Source organism: Oncorhynchus gorbuscha, linkage group LG06 (assembly GCF_021184085.1).
Source record: "Oncorhynchus gorbuscha isolate QuinsamMale2020 ecotype Even-year linkage group LG06, OgorEven_v1.0, whole genome shotgun sequence".
Lineage (NCBI taxonomy): Eukaryota > Metazoa > Chordata > Actinopteri > Salmoniformes > Salmonidae > Oncorhynchus > Oncorhynchus gorbuscha.
The window spans coordinates 2,604,638-2,627,609 of record NC_060178.1 but is presented as its reverse complement, the minus strand read 5'-3'; the positions used below and the strand labels follow the sequence as shown (position 1 = coordinate 2,627,609).

The 22,972-nt window shown below is 44.2% G+C and overlaps 1 protein-coding gene across 1 annotated transcript in view; it reads left to right on the top strand.

The window, feature by feature from the left end:
* Positions 1–22,972, top strand: part of dennd4a (DENN/MADD domain containing 4A) — a 96,713-nt gene that overhangs the window by 26,458 nt on the left and 47,283 nt on the right. Inside the window, exons 8-15 of the mRNA XM_046352067.1 lie at positions 6,516–6,582; positions 6,825–6,883; positions 7,103–7,247; positions 7,660–7,835; positions 8,890–8,990; positions 12,377–12,598; positions 19,894–20,039; positions 21,790–21,810. Coding sequence (XP_046208023.1) covers positions 6,516–6,582; positions 6,825–6,883; positions 7,103–7,247; positions 7,660–7,835; positions 8,890–8,990; positions 12,377–12,598; positions 19,894–20,039; positions 21,790–21,810 — 937 coding nt within the window. The remainder of the gene's footprint in view (positions 1–6,515; positions 6,583–6,824; positions 6,884–7,102; positions 7,248–7,659; positions 7,836–8,889; positions 8,991–12,376; positions 12,599–19,893; positions 20,040–21,789; positions 21,811–22,972) is intronic.

Here is a 22,972-nt window from a genome sequence, read left to right as displayed (position 1 = left end):
TGGGGCATGGTCCTAGGGCCCAGGCCAGTTGAAACTGGAGCAGCAGCACGGCCAGGTGGACTGGGGACAGCAAGGAGTCATCATGTCAGGTAGTCCTGGGGCATGGTCCTAGGGCCCAGGCCAGTTGAAACTGGAGCAGCAGCATGGTCAGGTGGACTGGGGACAGCAAGGAGTCATCATGTCAGGTAGTCCTGGGGCACGGTCCTTGGGCTCAGGTTCTCCGAGAGAGAGAAAGAAAGAGAGAATTAGAGAGTGTAACGGTTGTTCGTCTGTTGTATGAAGAGAGTCAGACCGAAATGCAGCGTGTAGGTTACTCATGACCTTTAATAAAGATAAAGCGGTACATGAAATAACGGAAGAAGAAAACAACAAACGAGTGAAACTAATACAGCCTATCTGGTGACTAACACTAAGACAGGTACAAACACCCACGAAATACAACGCGCACTCAGGCTGCCTAAATACGGTTCCCAATCCGAGACAACGAGAATCAGCTGACTCCAATTAGGAATCGCCTCAGGCAGCCAAGCCTAACTAGACACACCCCTACTAATACACACTCCTAATTAATACAAACCCCAATACGAAATACAACATATAAACCCATGTCACACCCTGGCCTACCCAAACATATAACAAAAACACAAGATACAATGACCAAGGCGTGACAGAACCCCCCCCCTAAGGTGCAGACTCCGGGACGCACCTCAAGAGCATAGAGAGGGTCCGGGTGGGCGTCTGTCCATGGTGGCGGTTCTGGCTCGGGACGTGGACCCCACTCCATAAATGTCCTAGTTCCTCCCCTTCGCGTCCTAGGATAATCCACCTTCTCCGCCGACCATGGCCTAATAGTCCTCACCCTGAACCCCACATAACTGAGGGGCAGCTCGGGACAGAGGGGCAGCTCGGGACAGAGGGGCAGCTCGGGACAGAGGGGCAGCTCGGGACAGAGGGGCAGCTCGGGACAGAGGGGCAGCTCGGGACAGAGGGGCAACTCGAGACAGAGGGGCAACTCGGGACAGAGGGGCAGCCCGGGACAGAGGGGCAGAGGGGCAGCCCGGGACAGAGGGGCAGCCCGGGACAGAGGGGCAGCCCGGGACAGAGGGGCAGCCCGGGACAGAGGGGCAGCCCGGGACAGAGGGGCAGCCCGGTACTGAGAGGGAGCCCGGTACTGAGGGGAAGCCCGGTACTGAGAGGGAGCCCGGTACTGAGAGGGAGCCCGGTACTGAGAAGGAGCCCGGTACTGAGGGGAAGCCCGGTACTGAGAGGGAGCCCGGTACTGAGAGGGAGCCCGGTACTGAGAGGAGCCCAGTACAGAGAGGGAGCCCAGTACAGAGAGGGAGCTCAGTACAGAGGGAGCCCAGTACAGAGAGGGAGCCCAGTACTGAGAGGAAGCTCAGTACTGAGAGGAAGCTCAGGCAGGTAGTAGGCTCCGGTAAATCCTGGCTGGCTGGTGGACCTGGATGATTAAGGTTGTCTGGCCGATCTAGAAGATCTTGGCAGACTGGCACTTCTGGCGGATCCTGGCAGACTGGCACTTCTGGTGGATCCTGGCAGACTGGTGACGCTGGGCCGACTGGCGGCGCTGGGCAGACAGGAGACTCCGGCAGCGCAGGAGAGGAGAAAAGCACTGGCTGTGCTGAACAGGCGATGCGCACTGGACGCGCTGGGCCGACTGGGAGAACTGGTGGCGCTGGACAGACAGGAGACTCCGGCAGCGCAGGAGAGGAGAAAGGCTCTGGCTGAGCTGAACAGGCGAGGCGCACTGGAGGCCTGGTGCGTGGTGCTGGAACTGGTGGTACTGGCGCGAGGACACGCACAGGAAGCCTGGTGCGGGGAGCTGCTACCGGAGGACTGGTGTGTATAGGTGGCTCTGGATAGACCGGACCGTGCAGGCGCACTGGAGCTCTAGAGCACCGAGCCTGCCCAAGCTTACCTGGCTCGATGCCCACTCTAGCCCGGCCAATAGGAAGGGCTGGTATGAGTCGCAGCTGGCTCTGCACCCGCACTGGAAACACCGTGCGCTCCATAGCATAACACGGTGCCTGCCCGGTCTCTCTAGCCCAACGGTGAGCACAGGGAGTATGCACAGGTTTCCTACCTGGCATAACTATTCTCCCTTTTAGCCTCCCCCCAATAATTTTTTGGGGGTGACTTTCCGGTTTCCAACTGCGTCGCAGTGCTGCCTCCTCATACTCACGCCTCTCCGCTTTAGCTACTTCTATTTCCTCCTTGGGACGGCGATATTCTCCCGGCTGCGCCCAGGGTCCTTTTCCGTCTAATATCATCTCCCAAGACCAGAAGTCCTCATATTGCTGCTCCTCACAATTAACAGGGAGAGTAGGCTCAGGTCTGACTCCTGACTCTGCCACTCTCTCTCTGCGCTTTCCCCGTTACCTACGGTTTTCGCTCTGTATAGCCGTGCTCTCCTTTTCGATTCCATCCGTGTATAGCCCTCTTCGCATTGCTGTAGGGAATCCCAGGCGGGCTCCTGCACTCGCTCTGGGTCGGCCGCCCACCTGTCGATTTCTTCCCATGTCGTATAATCCATATAGTCCTCCTTCAGATCCTGCCAGTTCACACGCTGCTCGGTCTGTGAATTGTGGTGGGCGATTCTGTAATGATATTCGTCTGCTGTTAGAAGAGAGTCAGACCGAAATGCAGCATGTAGGTTACTCATGACTTTAATGAAGATAATGCGGTACATGAAATAACTGAAGAAGAAAACAACAAACGAGTGAAACTAATTACAGCCTATCTGGTGACTAACACAGAGACAGGTACAAACACCCACAAAATACAACTTTAATGAAGATACTCAGGCTGCTAAATACGGTTCCCAATCCGAGACAACGAGAATCAGCTGACTCCAATTAGGAATCGCCTCAGGCAGCCAAGCCTAACTAGACACACCCCTACTAATACACACTCCCAATTAATACAAACCCCAATACGAAATACAACATATAAACCCATGTCACACCCTGGCCTACCCAAACATATAACAAAAACACAAGATACAATGACCAAGGCGTGACAGGAACTAATATAACTACTACAACTACTAATACAACTAATATAACTACTACTACAACTACTAATACAACTAATATAAATACTGCTACAACTACTAATACAACTAATATAAATACTGCTACAACTACTAATAACACTAATATAACTACTGCTACAACTAATATAACTACTGCTACAACTACTAATACAACTAATATAACTACTGCTACAACTACTAATACAACTAATATAACTACTACTACAACTACTAATAACACTAATATAACTACTGCTACAACTAATATAACTACTGCTACAACTACTAATACAACTAATATAACTACTGCTACAACTACTAATAACACTAATATAACTACTGCTACAACTACTAATAACACTAATATAACTACTACTACAACTACTAATAACACTAATATAACTACTGCTACAACTACTAATGCAACTAATATAACTACTGCTACAACTACTAATGCAACTAATATAACTACTACTACAACTACTAATGCAACTAATATAACTACTGCTACAACTACTAATAACACTAATATAACTACTACTACAACTACTAATAACACTAATATAACTACTGCTACAACTACTAATAACACTAATATAACTACTACTACAACTACTAATACAACTAATATACCTACTACTACAACTACTAATAACACTAATATAACTACTGCTACAACTACTAATAACACTAGTATAACTACTACTACAACTACTAATGCAACTAATATACCTACTACTACAACTACTAATAACACTAATATAACTACTGCTACAACTACTAATGCAACTAATATAACTACTGCTACAACTACTAATGCAACTAATATAACTACTGCTACAACTACTAATGCAACTAATATAACTACTACTACAACTACTAATATAACTACTACTACAACTACTAATATAACTACTGCTACAACTACTAATAACACTAATTCGTGCTCTTAAGGATTAGCCCCTTTTTCAATTTTTGCCTAAAATGACATACCCAAATCTAACTGCCTGGTACCATTTGAAAGGAAACACTTTGAAGTTTATGGAAATGTGAATGGAATGTAGTAGAATATAACACAATTGATATGGATAAAGATAATACAAAGTACCATCATCTTTGAAATGTAAAAGAAAGACCATCATGTATTATTCCAGCCCAGGTGCAAAGTTTTAGACTGATCCAATGAACCATTGCATTTCTGTTCAAAATGTTGTCCCGAGACTGCCCAAATGTGCCTAATTTGTTAATGAATAACTTTTCACGTTCAAAATTATGCACTCTCCTCAAACAACAGCATGGTATTCTTTCACTGTAACAGCTACTGTAAATTGGACAGTGCAGTTAGATTAACAAGAATTTAAGCTTTCTGCCAATATCAGATATGTCTATATCCTGGGAATGTCCTTGTTACTTACAACCTCATGCTAATTGCATTAGCCTACAATAGCTCAACCGTCTCGTGGAAGGGACACCGATCCCGAAGAAGTTTGAAACTAAGTACCTATAATATATGTAATATATTTAATAATATTTAATAATATCTCCACATTAATATTCATTATTATTAAATTAATGAATAAAGGGATACTTTGGGATTTGGGCAATGAGGCCCTTTATCTACTTCCTCAGAGTCAGATGAACTCCTGGATAACATTTTTATGACTGGAAGTCTATGGTATTTGTTAGCCCAGTCATTATGCTAATGCTACTTAGCAATTGCGCTAACGCTAGTTAGCAACTTCCTTATATTATATACTGTCCATACTGTCTATATACCATTATATACTGTCTATACACACCATTATATACTGTCTATACACACCATTATATACTGTCTATACACACCATTATATACTGTCTATACACACCATTATATACTGTCTATACACACCATTATATACTGTCTATACACCATTATATACTGTCTATACACCATTATATACTGTCTATACACACCATTATATACTGTCTATACACACCATTATATACTGTCTATACACACCATTATATACTGTCTGTACACACCATTATATACTGTCTATACACACCATTATATACTGTCTATACACACCATTATATACTGTCTATAGTGTATATACACACCATTATATACTGTCTATACACACCATTATATGCTGTATATAAACACCATTATATACTGTATATACACACCATTATATACTGTCTATACACAGCATTATATACTGTCTATACACACCATTATATACTGTCTATACACACCATTATATACTGTCTATAAACACCATTATATACTGTCTAAACACACCATTATATACTGTCTATACACACCATTATATACTGACCATAGTGTATATACACACCATTATATACTGTCTATACACACCATTATATACTGTCTATACACACCATTATATACTGTCCATACACCATTATATACTGTCTATAAACCATTATATACTGTCTATACACCATTATATACTGTCTATACACACCATTATATGCTGTCTACACACACCATTATATACTGTCTATACACACCATTATATACTGTCTACACACACCATTATATACTGTCTATACACACCATTATATACTGTCTATACACACCATTATATACTGTCTACACACACCATTATATACTGTCTATACACACCATTATATACTGTCTACACACACCATTATATACTGTCTATACACACCATTATATACTGTCTATACACACCATTATATACTGTCTATACACACCATTATATACTGTCTATACACACCATTATATACTGTCTATACACACCATTATATACTGTCTATAAACACCATTATATACTGTCTATACACACCATTATATACTGTCTATACACACCATTATATACTGTTTATTTCTTTATTTTTGGGATGTTAGATATTACTGCAATGTTGGAGCTAGGAACACCAGCATTTCACTGTAGGAGCTAGGAACACCAGCATTTCACTGTTGGAGCTAGGAACACCAGCATTTCACTGTAGGAGCTAGGAACACCAGCATTTCACTGTTGGAGCTAGGAACACCAGCATTTCACTGTTGGAGCTAGGAACACCAGCATTTCACTGTTGGAGCTAGGAACACCAGCATTTCACTGTTGGAGCTAGGAACACCAGCATTTCACTGTTGGAGCTAGGAACACCAGCATTTCACTGTAGGAGCTAGGAACACCAGCATTTCACTGTTGGAGCTAGGAACACCAGCATTTCACTGTTGGAGCTAGGAACACCAGCATTTCACTGTTGGAGCTAGGAACACCAGCATTTCACTACACCTGCGATAACATCTGCAAAATGTGTCTATGCGACCAATAACATGTGATTTGATTGGACTGTGGTTTTGTTGATTTTTTTCTGTCATGTTTGTCAGACTTATCCATTTTTTCCAGATATCGTCTGAGACAGTGTCACAATACCTATCGAAGCGTGTTATCTAACCTGTCATGTCTTCTCTGTCCAACAGGCACATCTCCCACTTCATGCACAAAGTCCCGTTCCCCTCGTCACAGAGACCACGCATCCTGCTACAGGTGAGATGAAGTCTCCGGGCAAATATGAAAGTGATGTTTAACGTTGTAGAAACACAGTCAAATATGACTTGACCATTTTGATCATCTGTACAATGCAACTCCAATACAGTTGTCTTTTCTCTGGGTTGAGCTGTGAAATCACTGACTGTGTGATCTGGTCGTGTTGCCGTAGCTACCGTAGAGCATTGAACTTTGCCCCTCTTCCTGCTGATGCCTATGTCAACTCTCTGTGTGCTCTACAGCTGTCTCCACATGATAGTCTGATGCTGAGCCAGCCTGTCTCCTCCCCTCTGCCTCTCAGGTAAGACAGACAGACAGACAGACAGACAGACAGACAGACAGACAGACAGACAGACAGACAGACAGACAGACAGACAGACAGACAGACAGACAGACAGACAGACAGACAGACAGACAGACAGACAGACAGACAGACAGACAGACAGACAGACAGACAGACCGTGAACAACACAGCTCCAATCTGTTCATTCTGAATTTGACTTCTCTCTCTCTCTCTCAGTGGTGGTCGTCTCTCCACTCTGCTCCTTAACCTGGGCCCGAAGAACGCGACCACTCTGCTGGTGCTGGCCGTAACAGAACACAAGATCCTGGTCCACTCTCTCAGACCGGCCGTACTGACCAGTGTTACGGAGGCCCTGGTGTCGGTGTGTGTGTGTGTGTGTGTGTGTGTGTGTGTGTGTGTGTGTGTGTGTGTGTGTGTGTGTGTGTGTGTGTGTGTGTGTGTGTGTGTGTGTGTGTGTGTGTGTGTGTGTGTGTGTGTGTGTGTGTGTGATCTCCATGGAAATGGAACCCATAACCTCGGCATGGTTAACACCAGGCTCTTTACCCACTGAGCCACTAAGGTCCACCAGGATAGTACATCAGCTAATGCTCATCCACGGTTTAAAAAATATTTGTAAAAACGACATGGGTTTTGTAGTCCCAAAGGGGAACTTCAACTCCATCCCAAAGCAAGTGTTGGACAATAAGTGGTTCTTGTATGTGAAGGGTATCCCATCACCTGTGACGGTGAGTGTTGGAATATACTTAACTGCCAGTCTGCCTGTCTCCCACCAGATGATCTTCCCCTTCCACTGGCCGTGCCCCTACATCCCTCTGTGCCCTCTGGCCCTGGCAGATGTTCTCTCTGCCCCTTGCCCCTTCATCGTGGGGGTCGACTCACGTTACTTTGACCTCTATGTGCCTCCGCCCGACGTCTGCTGTGTCGACCTGGACACCAACAACATATTACAGTAAGTCTGCCCTCTTTAACACCCGACCTCTGACCTCTGACCCTGGAACGTGAACCTTAACCATGAGGTCTGCTGTGCCGACAGTGAGTTATCTGTAAACCCTGAACCCTGACCTCTATTTATGACTCTGACCCTAACCCTTACCCGGACGTTTGCAGTGTCACAGTTAGTGTTTCCATGTTATTCAGACTGGGAAAGAATGATATGAGTAGTGAGAAAGAGGATATGTGCTGCAGGAAGTGGTGTTACCTGGTAGACCACCCTCAGTCACCTATACCTATGACCTATGACCTATGACCTATGACCTATGACCTCTACAAATACCAATCTCCCATAACTTCTAATCTCTAACCTGTTGTCTCTTTGGTTTGTCATGTTGTTGTGTAACGATAATGACTCACTCAGGGAAAAATATGTTATTGTCCGTTTTCTTTTCAAAGGACAGAAGTTCAACTAGCACAATACAATTTTCCACGTTGTGCTTAATTACAGTTTTTTCCAATTGTTAACACACTTTTGCTGAAACTACATCTCAGGCACTCTAAACACAAAACTCTAAACACAAAACACAAAACAGACAAGCCAATATCCCCGAACCCCTCAGACAAGAAACACAGCAATCAAAATCCCTAATTTCAGCTCTTCCTCCTGTTGTCCTCCCTCCCTCCTTTCAGCTCTTCCTCCTGTTGTCATCCCTCCCTCCTTTCAGCTCTCCTCCTGTTGTCCTCCCTCCTGCCTTTCAGCACTTCCTCCATGTTGTCCTCCCCCCCTCCTTTCAGCTCTCCTCCTGTTGTCCTCCCTCCCTCCCTCCCTCGCTCTCTCTCTCGCTCTCTCGCTCCCTCCATCTCTTTCTAATGCTGTCAGGGTTGCCAGTCCTGTGTGGATGTCCCCCCTCCCTCCATCTCTTCCTAATGCTGTCAGGGTTGCCAGTCCTGTGTGGATGTCCACCCTCCCTCCATCTCTTCCTACTGCTGTCTTTCTATCCCTTTCTCATCTCCTCATCTCCTCATCTCCTCGTCTCCTCTAATCTCTTGTTGTTGTGTTGTGTTTTCAGCAAGGAGGAGAAGAGGGCCCTAACATGGAAGATACTACCACAGAAAGCCTGCAAACATCTCCTCAATACCCTGGGTAGACTGTACCAACAGTTGACTGAAGGTGAGCCTGGAAACTGATAATCCGTTTATCTTTCATTTTTCCGTGTAAGTCTCCCATTTGGCGTAATCGAGTAATGTCCGCTGGAGTCCGCATTGCGTGCTCCGATTCAGCCCATTGTAAATTAGTCCGTGTTTCATCTTAAATACCAGTGGATATACATGACTTCTCATCAATCAGGCATCTTCTATAATTTAGTATCTTTGACTTAAGATATCGATACGTTTAACAGAAATGTTACTCCTTTGAAGTCAATGAAGGATTTATGGGGGAGAGTCGTGAGTTGCTGTGCTTATCTCAACCCATTGTAAATTAGACAGTGTTCCATCTTACATTTCAGAGGATAGATCAATCAATTCTGTTTTATTACCCTCTACTGGTCATATATTAGACACGCACGCGCGTGCACACACACACACACACACACACACACACACACACACACACACACACACACACACACACACACACACACACACACACACACACACACACACACACACACACACACACACACACACATTAGAGAAAGAAGGGACATGAAGATGGATTCCAGATGAGTCCTAGAAAAGCTTGAAGTGATGTTTTCTTTCAAGTCTTATCAGAAGTGTGTCTGATCTAGTATAGGTCCAGGTATTTGGTATTTTATGAGGATCTCCATTAGCTGTTGTTAAAAAGAAAGCAGCAGCTACTCTTCCTGGGGTTTATTAGGGATCCCCATTAGCTATTGCAAAAGCAGCAGCTACTCTTCCTGGGGTTTATTATGGATCCCCATTAGTTCCTGCCAAGGCAGCAGCTACTCTTCCTGGGGTTTATTATGGATCCCCATTAGTTCCTGTCAAGGCAGCAGCTACACTTCCTGGGGTTTATTATGGATCCCCATTAGTTCCTGCCAAGGCAGCAGCTACACTTCTTGGGGTTTATTATGGATCCCCATTAGTTCCTGCCAAGGCAGCAGCTACTCTTCCTGGGGTTTATTATGGATCCCCATTAGTTCCTGCCAAGGCAGCAGCTACTCTTCCTGGGGTTTATTATGGATCCCCATTAGTTCCTGCCAAGGCAGCAGCTACTCTTCCTGGGGTTTATTATGGATCCCCATTAGTTCCTGCCAAGGCAGCAGCTACTCTTCCTGGGGTTTATTATGGATCCCCATTAGTTCCTGCCAAGGCAGCAGCTACTCTTCCTGGGGTTTATTATGGATCACCATTAGCTGTTGTTAAAAAGCAGCAGCTACTCTTCCTGGGGTTTATTATGGATGTCATGCAGGTGAAAGAGGACCCAAAAGCGACTTGGCGAAAACAGAGTCTTTAATCCAGTAAAGTAAATACAATCAAAAAACACAACTTTCACTCGAAATGACGAGGACAAACTGGAGACTCGATCTTGAACAGCAGGTGAACAGCAGGTTGCCTCGGGAAGGCACTTGAACCAAACAGACTCAGACACCTGCTCACCACGCAGCATCTGAGGAAAACACGACACGACAGGTCGATACACAAACACAGCACGGTGAATTCTAGACAAGGAACCGACAGGGCAGAAACGAATAACAAGGAGAGAAATAGGGACTCTAATCAGGGAAAAGGATCGGGAACAGGTGTGGGAAGACTAAATGATTGATTAGGGGAATAGGAACAGCTGGGAGCAGGAACGGAACGATAGAGAGAAGAGAGAGCGGGAGAGTGAGAGAGGGAGGGGGAGAGAGAGGGATAGAAAGAGGGAAAGAACCTAATAAGACCAGCAGAGGGAAACGAATAGAAGGAGAAGAACAGGGACAAGGCATGATAATCAATGACAAAACATGACAATGGATCCCCATTAGTTCCTGCCAAGGCAGCAGCTACTCTTCCTGGGGTTTATTATGGATCCCCATTAGCTATTGCAAAAGCAGCAGCTACTCTTCCTGGGGTCCACACAGAACATGACATAATACAGAACATTAATAGACAAGAACAGCTCGAGGACAGAATTACATGCATTTTTTGAAAAGGCACATGTAGCCTCCATATCAATACGAATACACACAAACTATCTAGGTCAAATAGGGGAGAGGCGTTGTGCCGCGAGGTGTTGCTTTATCTGTTTTTTAAACCAGGTTTGCTGTTTATTTGAGCAGAGTTCTATGCAATAATGTCTCTATATAATTCTGGACGCTTTCTTGAATTTGTTCTGGATTTGGGGACTATTAAAATACCCCCGGTGGCGTGTCTGCTGGGGTAAGTGTGTGTGTCAGAGCTGTGTGTAAGTTGACTACGCGAACAATTTGGGAAATTCAACACAATATTTCTTATAAAAAGAAGAAGTGGTGCAGTCAGTCTTTCCTCAACTCTCAGCCAATAGAGAGACTGGCAGCACAGTATTAATATCAGCCCTCTGATTACAACTGAGAGTAAAACGTACCGCTCTGTTCTGGGCCAGCTGCAGTTTATAACTAGGTCTTTGCAGCACTGGACCACACGACTGGACAATAATCAAGATGAGACCAAACTAGAGTCTGCAGGACTTGCTTTGTGGAGTGTGGTGTCAAAAAAGCAAGGCATCTCTTTATTATGGACAGACATGTTCCCATCTTTACAACCATTGAATCTATATGTTTTGACCATGACAGTTTACAATCTAAGGTAACACCAAGTAATTTAGTCTCTTCAACTTGTTCAACGGCCACACTATTCATTAACAGATTCAGCTGAGGTCTAGAACATAGGCTCTTAGTTTTAGAGATGTTCAGGACCAGTTTATTACTGGCCAACAATTCCAAAACAGACTGCAACTCTTTGTTAAGGGTTTCAGTGACTCCATTAGCTGTGGTTGCTGATGCGTATATGGTTGAATCATCAGCATACATGGACACACCTGCTGTGTTTAATGCCAGTGGCAGGTTATTGGTAAAAATAGAAAAGAGTAGAGGGCCTACAGAGCTGCCCTGCGGTACACCACACTTTACATGTTTGACTTTAGAGATGCTTCCATTAAAGAAAACCCTTTGAGTTCTATTAGATAGATTGCCATGTTGTGGATTCAGAGCTGAGGTTGAAAAGCCATAATACACGTTTTCTCAAGAACAGGTTATGGTCAATAGTATCAAAGGCTGCACTGAAATCTAACAGGACAGCTCCCACAATCTTCTTATTATCAATTTCGGGTCTGCAAGCTTTTGGATGTACCGTGCCATCTACCATTTCTGTCACCTTTATAGACCTGTGTGAATGTATTATCTCATAAGAAAGTTGTTACCTAACTAAAGACAAAGCAAACCATCAATATAAAAATGCTGACTAAAAAAACACTTCATAAAAGCAGAATGTACAGTATTTCTGGTCCTATTGTCCAACAGGGGCTTGTGTCTGAGGTTAGTTGATTAACACCTGTCTCTCTTCGGTATTGTCCAGGTGGCCAAGTCAGCGGCGAGGATGGTCAGATGGAGCCCACTGCGATTGACCCAGACCTGGCGAGCGGAGGGAAGAGCCTCCACACGCTAGAGATGCAGATCCAGGAAACCTTCCTTAGGTTCATGGCGGCCATATTGAAAGGGTACCGCTCTTACCTCCTCCCCATCACACAGGCCCCCTCCGAAAGGACCACGGACGCAAGCTCGCTGTTCGACTTGCAAGGTTAGTAGCGTGTTTACATCTGATTTTAGTTTGTCACCATTCCTACAGGAGAATATCCAGCCACACTTGGAGTAGATTTCTACCTCTGCGTCGTCCTCCAAGAGTGACTGAATATTCTCCTCTCGCCTCCTTCCGTTGAAACAGTTAAGTCACATGTAGACAGACTGTTATCGCTCTGCAGTCGACCACAGTTTAACTCTGCAGCTGGTCCATCCTAACAATGAGGTCTGGAGTAGTGCCTGCAGAGTTTGACCTGAAATGATTTAGTGACTAATGATGTATGGTGATTTAGTGACTAATGATGTATGGTGATTTAGTGACTAATGGTGATTTAGTGACTAATGATGTATGGTGATTTAGTGACTAATGGTGATTTAGTGACTAATGATGTATGGAGATTTAGTGACTAATGGTGATTTAGTGACTAATGATGTATGGTGATTTAGTGACTAATGATGTATGGTGATTTAGTGACTAATGGTGATTTAGTGACTAATGGTGATTTAGTGACTAATGATGTATGGTGATTCAGTGACTAATGATGTATGGTGATTCAGTGACTAATGGTGATTTAGTGACTAATGATGTATGGTGATTCGGTGACTAATGGTGATTTAGTGACTAATGATATATGGTGATTTAGTGACTAATGATGTATGGTGATTCAGTGACTAATGATGATTTAGTGACTAATGATGTATGGTGATTTAGTGACTAATGATGTATGGTGATTCAGTGACTAATGGTGATTTAGTGACTAATTGTGATTTAGTGACTAATGATGTATGGTGATTTAGTGACTAATGATGTATGGTGATTCAGTGACTAATGGTGATTTAGTGACTAATTGTGATTTAGTGACTAATGATGTATGGTGATTCAGTGATTAATGGTGATTTAGTGACTAATTGTGATTTAGTGACTAATGATGTATGGTGATTTAGTGACTAATGATGTATGGTGATTCAGTGACTAATGATGATTTAGTGACTAATGATGTATGGTGATTTAGTGACTAATGGTGATTTAGTGACTAATGGTGATTTAGTGACTAATGGTGATTTAGTGACTAATGATGATTTAGTGACTAATGATGTATGGTGATTCAGTGACTAATGGTGATTTAGTGACTAATGATGTATGGTGATTTATTGACTAAAATGTATGGTGATTCAGTGACTAATGGTGATTTACATTTACATTTACATTTAAGTCATTTAGCAGACGCTCTTATCCAGAGCGACTTACAAATTGGTGCATTCACCTTATGACATCCAGTGGAACAGTCACTTTACAATAGTGCATCTAAATCTTAAAGGGGGGGGGTGAGAGGGATTACTTATCCTATCCTAGGTATTCCTTAAAGAGGTGGGGTTTCAGGTGTCTCCGGAAGGTGGTGATTGACTCCGCTGTCCTGGCGTCGTGAGGGAGTTTGTTCCACCATTGGGGGGCCAGAGCAGCGAACAGTTTTGACTGGGCTGAGCGGGAACTGTACTTCCTCAGTGGTAGGGAGGCGAGCAGGCCAGAGGTGGATGAACGCAGTGCCCTTGTTTGGGTGTAGGGCCTGATCAGAGCCTGGAGGTACTGAGGTGCCGTTCCCCTCACAGCTCCGTAGGCAAGCACCATGGTCTTGTAGCGGATGCGAGCTTCAACTGGAAGCCAGTGGAGAGAGCGGAGGAGCGGGGTGACGTGAGAGAACTTGGGAAGGTTGAACACCAGACGGGCTGTGGCGTTCTGGATGAGTTGTAGGGGTTTAATGGCACAGGCAGGGAGCCCAGCCAACAGCGAGTTGCAGTAATCCAGACGGGAGATGACAAGTGCCTGGATTAGGACCTGCGCCGCTTCCTGTGTGAGGCAGGGTCGTACTCTGCGGATGTTGTAGAGCATGAACCTACAGGAACGGGCCACCGCCTTGATGTTAGTTGAGAACGACAGGGTGTTGTCCAGGATCACGCCAAGGTTCTTGGCGCTCTGGGAGGAGGACACAATGGAGTTGTCAACCGTGATGGCGAGATCATGGAACGGGCAGTCCTTCCCCGGGAGGAAGAGCAGCTCTGTCTTGCCGAGGTTCAGCTTGAGGTGGTGATCCGTCATCCACACTGATATGTCTGCCAGACATGCAGAGATGCGATTCGCCACCTGGTCATCAGAAGGGGAAAGGAGAAGATTAATTGTGTGTCGTCTGCATAGCAATGATAGGAGAGACCATGTGAGGTTATGACAGAGCCAAGTGACTTGGTGTATAGCGAGAATAGGAGAGGGCCTAGAACAGAGCCCTGGGGGACACCAGTGGTGAGAGCGCGTGGTGAGGAGACAGATTCTCGCCACGCCACCTGGTAGGAGCGACCTGTCAGGTAGGACGCAATCCAAGCATGGGCCGCGCCGGAGATGCCCAACTCGGAGAGGGTGGAGAGGAGGATCTGATGGTTCACAGTATCGAAGGCAGCCGATAGGTCTAGAAGGATGAGAGCAGAGGAGAGAGAGTTAGCTTTAGCAGTGCGGAGCGCCTCCGTGATACAGAGGAGAGCAGTCTCAGTTGAATGACTAGTCTTGAAACCTGACTGATTTGGATCAAGAAGGTCATTCAGAGAGAGATAGCGGGAGAGCTGCCCAAGGACGGCACGTTCAAGAGTTTTGGAGAGAAAAGAAAGAAGGGATACTGGTCTGTAGTTGTTGACATCGGAGGGATCGAGTGTAGGTTTTTTCAGAAGGGGTGCAACTCTCGCTCTCTTGAAGACGGAAGGGACGTAGCCAGCGGTCAGGGATGAGTTGATGAGCGAGGTGAGGTAAGGGAGAAGGTCTCCGGAAATGGTCTGGAGAAGAGAGGAGGGGATAGGGTCAAGCGGGCAGGTTGTTGGGCGGCCGGCCGTCACAAGGCGCGAGATTTCATCTGAAGAGAGAGGGGAGAAAGAGGCCAGAGCACAGGGTAGGGCAGTGTGAGCAGAACCAGCGGTGTCGTTTGACTTAGCAAACGAGGATCGGATGTCGTCGACCTTCTTTTCAAAATGGTTGACGAAGTCATCTGCAGAGAGGGAGGAGGGGGGGGAGGATTCAGGAGGGAGGAGAAGGTGGCAAAGAGCTTCCTAGGGTTAGAGGCAGATGCTTGGAATTTAGAGTGGTAGAAAGTGGCTTTAGCAGCAGAGACAGAGGAGGAAAATGTAGAGAGGAGGGAGTGAAAGGATGCCAGGTCCGCAGGGAGGCGAGTTTTCCTCCATTTCCGCTCGGCTGCCCGGAGCCCTGTTCTGTGAGCTCGCAATGAGTCGTCGAGCCACGGAGCGGGAGGGGAGGACCGAGCCGGCCTGGAGGATAGGGGACATAGAGAGTCAAAGGATGCAGAGAGGGAGGAGAGGAGGGTTGAGGAGGCAGAATCAGGAGATAGGTTGGAGAAGGTTTGAGCAGAGGGAAGAGATGATAGGATGGAAGAGGAGAGAGTAGCGGGGGAGAGAGAGCGAAGGTTGGGACGGCGCGATACCATCCGAGTAGGGGCAGTGTGGGAGGTGTTGGATGAGAGCGAGAGGGAAAAGGATACAAGGTAGTGGTCGGAGACTTGGAGGGGAGTTGCAATGAGGTTAGTGGAAGAACAGCATCTAGTAAAGATGAGGTCGAGCGTATTGCCTGCCTTGTGAGTAGGGGGGGAAGGTGAGAGGGTGAGGTCAATAGAGGAGAGGAGTGGAAAGAAGGAGGCAGAGAGGAATGAGTCAAAGGTAGACGTGGGGAGGTTAAAGTCGCCCAGAACTGTGAGAGGTGAGCCGTCCTCAGGAAAGGAGCTTATCAAGGCATCAAGCTCATTGATGAACTCTCCGAGTGAACCTGGAGGGCGATAAATGATAAGGATGTTAAGCTTGAAAGGGCTGGTAACTGTGACAGCATGGAATTCAAAGGAGGCGATAGACAGATGGGTAAGGGGAGAAAGAGAGAATGACCACTTGGGAGAGATGAGGATCCCGGTGCCACCACCCCGCTGACCAGAAGCTCTCGGGTGTGCGAGAACACGTGGGCGGACGAAGAGAGAGCAGTAGGAGTAGCAGTGTTGTCTGTGGTGATCCATGTTTCCGTCAGTGCCAAGAAGTCGAGGGACTGGAGGGAGGCATAGGCTGAGATGAACTCTGCCTTGTTGGCCGCAGATCGGCAGTTCCAGAGGCTACCGGAGACCTGGAACTCCACGTGGGTCGTGCGCGCTGGGACCACCAGATTAGGGTGGCCGCGGCCACGCGGTGTGGAGCGTTTGTATGGTCTGTGCAGAGAGGAGAGAACAGGGATAGACAGACACATAGTTGACAGGCTACAGAAGAGGCTACGCTAATGCAAAGGAGATTGGAATGACAAGTGGACTACACGTCTCGAATGTTCAGAAAGTTAAGCTTACATAGCAAGAATCTTATTGACTAAAATGATTAAAATGATACAGTACTGCTGAAGTAGGCTAGCTGGCAGTGGCTGCGTTGTTGACACTACACTAATCAAGTCGTTCCGTTGAGTGTAATAGTTTCTGCAGTGCTGCTATTCGGGGGCTAGCTGGCTAGCTAGTAGTGTTGTTTACGTTACGTTGCGTTAAAAGAACGACAATAGCTGGCTAGCTAACCTAGAAAATCGCTCTAGACTACACAATTATCTTTGATACAAAGACGGCTATGTAGCTAGCTACGATCAAACAAATCAAACCGTTGTACTGTAATGAAATGAAAAAGTGATACTACCTGTGAATGCGACCGGGTTGTGAGTCTATTCAGTAGACGTTGGCTAGCTGTCGGCTAGCTGTTGGCTGGCTGTTGGCTAGCTAGCAGAGTCTCATACGTTAAGGACGACAAATAGCTGGCTAGCTAACCTCGGTAAATTAAGATAATCACTCTAAGACTACACACTCTAAACTACACAATTATCTTGGATACGAAGACAGCAAAGACAGCTATGTAGCTAGCTAACACTACACTAATCAAGTCGTTCAGTTGAGTGTAATAGTTTCTACAGTGCAGCTAATCGGTGGACGTTTGCTAGCTGGCTAGCTGGCTAGCTGCTGGGCAGAGCAGTGAAGACTACGTTAGGACAACGGAATACGATAATTACGCAATTATCTTTGATACAAAGACGGCTATGTAGCTAGCTAAGAAGAAATTGCTAAGATTAGACAAATCAAACCGTTGTGCTATAATGAAATGTAATGAAAAAGTTATACTACCTGCGGAGCGAAGTGCCGATGCGACCGCTCGCTCCAACCCGGAAGTACCTACCTTTACTGACTAATGATGATTTAGTGAATAATGATGTATGGTGATTCAGTGACTAATGATGATTTAGTGACTAATGATGATTTAGTGACTAATGATGTATGGTGATTTAGTGACTAATGATGTATGGTGATTCAGTGACTAATGATGATTTAGTGACTAATGATGATTTAGTGACTAATGATGTATGGTGATTTAGTGACTAATGATGTATGGTGATTCAGTGACTAATGGTGATTTAGTGACTAATGATGTATGGTGATTCAGTGACTAATGGTGATTTAGTGACTAATGATGTATGGTGATTCAGTGACTAATGGTGATTTAGTGACTAATGATGTATGGTGATTCAGTGACTAATGGTGATTCAGTGACTAATGATGTATGGTGATTCAGTGACTAGTGATGATTTAGTGACTAATGATGTATGGTGATTCAGTGACTAATGATGATTTAGTGACTAATGATGTATGGTGATTTAGTGACTAATGATGTATGGTGATTCAGTGACTAATGGTGATTTAGTGACTGATGATGTATGGTGATTTAGTGACTAATGGTGCTTTAGTGACGAATGATGTATGGTGATTTAGTGACTAATGGTGATTTAGTGACTAATGGTGATTTAGTGACTAATGGTGATTTAGTGACTAATGATGTATGGTGATTTAGTGACTAATGATGTAAGGTGATTTAGTGACTAATGGTGCTTTAGTGACGAATGATGTATGGTGATTTAGTGACTAATGGTGATTTAGTGACTAATGATGTAAGGTGATTTAGTGACAAATGATGTACGGTGATTCAGTGACTAATGGTGCTTTAGTGACTAATGATGTATGGAGATTTAGTGACTAATGGTGATTAGTGACTAATGGTGATTTGGTGTAATGGTGATTTAGTGTAATGGTGATTTAGTGTAATGGTGATTTAGTGTAATGGTGATTTAGTGTAATGGTGATTTAGTGTAATGGTGATTTAGTGTAATGGTGATTTAGTGTAATGGTGATTTAGTGTAATGGTGATTTAGTGTAATGGTGATTTAGTGTTATTATGATTTAGTGACTAATGATGTATGGTGATTTAGTGTAATGGTGATTTAGTGTAATTGTGATTTAGTGTAATGGTGATTTAGTGTAATTATGATTTAGTGTAATGGTGATTTGGTGTAATGGTGATTTAGTGTAATTATGATTTAGTGACTAATGATGTATGGTGATTTAGTGTAATGGTGATTTAGTGTAATTATGATTTAGTGACTAATGATGTATGGTGATTTAGTGTAATTGTGATTTAGTGTAATGGTGATTTAGTGTAATGGTGATTTGGTGTAATGGTGATTTAGTGTAATTATGATTTAGTGACTAATGATGTATGTTGATTTAGTGTAATGGTTATTTAGTGTAATGGTGATTCAGTGACTAATGGTGATTTAGTGACTAATGATGTATGGTGATTTAGTGACTAATGATGTATGGTGATTTAGTGTAATGGTGATTTAGTGTAATTGTGATTTAGTGTAATGGTGATTTCATGTAATGGTGATTTGGTGTAATGGTGATTTGGTGTAATGGTGATTTGGTGTAATGGTGATTTAGTGTAATGGTGATTTAGTGTAATTATGATTTAGTGACTAATGATGTATGGTGATTTAGTGTAATTGTGATTTAGTGTAATGGTGATTTAGTGTAATGGTGATTTAGTGTAATTATGATTTAGTGACTAATGATTTATGGTGATTTAGTGTAATGGTGATTTAGTGTCGTGTGGTTATCATATGGTTGTAGTATGGTTGTCGTGTTGTTAACGTGGTTGTCGTGTGGTTGTCGTGTGGTTGTCGTGTGGTTGTCGTGTGGTTGTCGTGTGGTTGTCATATGGTTGTCATGTGGTTGTCGTGTGGTTGTCGTGTGGTTGTCGTGTGGTTGTCATGTGGTTGTCATGTGGTTGTCATGTGGTTGTTATGTGGTTGTCGTGTGGATGTAGTATGGTTGTAGTTTGGTTGTCGTGTGGTTGTCGTGTGGTTGTCATGTTGTTGTCATATGGTTGTCATATGGTTGTCATGCTCCTCAGGGTTCTTGAAGAGCCGGGATCGTTCCCACCAGAAGTTCTACTCCCAGATGATCAAAACCCAGATGTTTATCCGGTTCATCGAGGAATGTTCCTTCGTCAGCGATAAAGACGCCAGTCTGGCCTTCTTCGACGAGTGTGTGGAAAAGGTGAGATGATAATGCCCTATAGTATTCTCAGTGTGTGGATAAGGTAAGATGATAATGTCCTATAGTATTCTCAGTGTGTGGATAAGGTAAGATGATAATGTCCTATAGTATTCTCAGTGTGTTGATAAGGTAAGATGATAATGTCCTATAGTATTCTCAGTGTGTGGATAAGGTAAGATGATAATGTCCTAGAGTATTCTCAGTGTGTTGATAAGGTAAGATGATAATGTTCTAGAGTATTCTCAGTGTGTTGATAAGGTAAGATGATAATGTCCTATAGTATTCTCAGTGTGTGGATAAGGTAAGATGATAATGTCCTATAGTATTCTCAGTGTGTTGATAAGGTACGATGATAATGTCCTATAGTATTCTCAGTGTGTTGATAAGGTACGATGATAATGTCCTATAGAATTCTCAGACTAACATTCTAGCCTGGCTTTCTTGAGTGTGTCAGTAAGGGAAGACTTGTTTGTCCATAGAGAATAAGTTGGACCAGCACACCATAAATAGTATTCAACGAAGCATTTCACTGCACGTAGTATTGCATCATTCAGTGGTTTGTTAGTCTTCACATACTGTATTTCCAACCATGTATTACGTAGAACGAGTCATTCACAGGACACAGTCCATGTATTTGAAATTGTAGGTGGTCCTTAAATTAAGATAAGTTTATCAGTCATCTGAGTTGTTTGTGAGATTCAGTATCTCATCCAGAATGTATTCATAATGTATCATTATACAGGGCCTTTTTCCAACAGGAAACATTCAGGAAGTTATAGAACAAACTGCAACCAGCGAACGCTTGTCCCTTTAGGCTTCAATTAGTACTAGTCCTGTTGTTCTCTGGTCAATCCTTCATCTCTTTCTTTCTTTCTCCCTCTGCCTGGTGCTTTTCCTCTTCACTCTCCTGTCTACCTGTCTGTATACCTGTCTGTCTACCTGTCTGTCTACCTGCCTGGTGCTTTTCCTCTACACTCTCCTGTCTATCTGTATGTCTACCTGCCTGGTGCTTTCCCTCTACACTCTCCTGTCTACCTGTCTGTCTACCTGTCTGTCTACCTGTCTGTCTACCTGCCTGGTGCTTTTCCTCTACACTCTCCTGTCTACCTGTCCATCTACCTGTCTGTCTACCTGTCTGTCTACCTGCCTGGTGCTTTTCCTCTACACTCTCCTGTCTACCTGTCTGTCTACCTGTCTGTCTACCTGTCTGTCTACCTTTCTGTCTACCTGCCTGGTTCTTTTCCTCTACACTCTCCTGTCTACCTGTCTGTCTACCTGTCTGTCTACCTGTCTGTCTACCTGCCTGGTGCTTTTCCTCTACACTCTCCTGTCTACCTGTCTGTCTACCTGTCTGTCAACCTGTCTGTCTACCTGTCTGTCTACCTGCCTGGTGCTTTTCCTCTACACTCTCCTGTCTACCTGTCTGTCTACCTGCCTGGTGCTTTTCCTCTACACTCTCCTGTCTACCTGTCTGCCTGTCTACCCACCTGTCTACCTGGCTGTCTACCTGTCTGCCTGTCTACCCACCTGTCTACCTGGCTGTCTACCTGTCTGTCTACCTGTCTGCCTGTCTACCTGTCTGTCTGCCTGTCTGTCTACCTGTCTGTCTACCTGTCTGTCTACCTATCTGTCTACCTGCCTGTCTACCTGTCTGTCTACCCACCTGTCTAACTGGCTGTCTACCTGTCTGCCTGTCTACCTGCCTGTCTACCTGCCTGTCTGCCTGTGATCTTGGGTCTTGCTTGGACAGATTTACAGCAATGGAAGCAAGGTAAGCTCTCAGACCATCTTCTTCTTCTTCATCGTTGTATATTCTTTATGTTTCAATGTTAAAGCTTAGAACCTAAGTTAGAAAATTCTCCCCAAGCTTCTTCATGGGTTGTGACTCAGCTGCAGTGCTGGGTACAGTTGTAGGATGTGGTGTTAACCATAGAGAGAGAGACACAGTGGAGAACAGAAGTTTGAGAAAGAGGAGAGAGACAGAGAACACATAAAGGAACATGACATTCAACAGACCAATTCGGATCTGGATAAAAATACTTGAATCAGTTATAGAACCCATTGCCTTTTATGGTTGTGAGGTCTGGGGTCCACTCACCAAACCAAGAATTCACAAAAATGTGACAAACACCAAATTCAAATAATATAAAATCAAAGTTTATTTGTCACATGTGCCGAATACAGACATAACCGTGAAATGCTCAAGAAAGAAAATAAAATATTTTATCTTTTTAAGAAAATATTTACCAAATAAACTAAAGTAAAAAATTACACAATAAAATAACAAAAACCAAATCAAATCAAAGTTTATTTTGTCACGTGCTCCAAATACAACAGGTGTAGTAGACCTCACAGTGAAATGCTGAATACAACAGGTGTAGTAGACCTGACAGTGAAATGCTGAATACAACAGGTGTAGTAGACCTCACAGTGAAATACTGAATACAACAGGTGTAGTAGACCTTACAGTGAAATGCTGAATATAACAGGTGTAGTAGACCTTACAGTGAAATGCTGAATACAACAGGTGTAGTAGACCTCACAGTGAAATGATGAATACAACAGGTGTAGTAGACCTCACAGTGAAATGCTGAATACAACAGGTGTAGTAGACCTTACAGTGAAATGCTGAATACAACAGGTGTAGTAGACCTCACAGTGAAATGCTGAATACAACAGGTGTAGTAGACCTTACAGTGAAATGCTGAATACAACAGGTGTAGTAGACCTCACAGTGAAATGCTGAATACAACAGGTGTAGTAGACCTTACAGTGAAATGCTGAATACAACAGGTGTAGTAGACCTCACAGTGAAATGCTGAGTACAACAGATGTAGTAGACCTTACAGTGAAATGCTGAATACAACAGGTGTAGTAGACCTCACAGTGAAATGCTGAATACAACAGGTGTAGTAGACCTCACAGTGAAATGC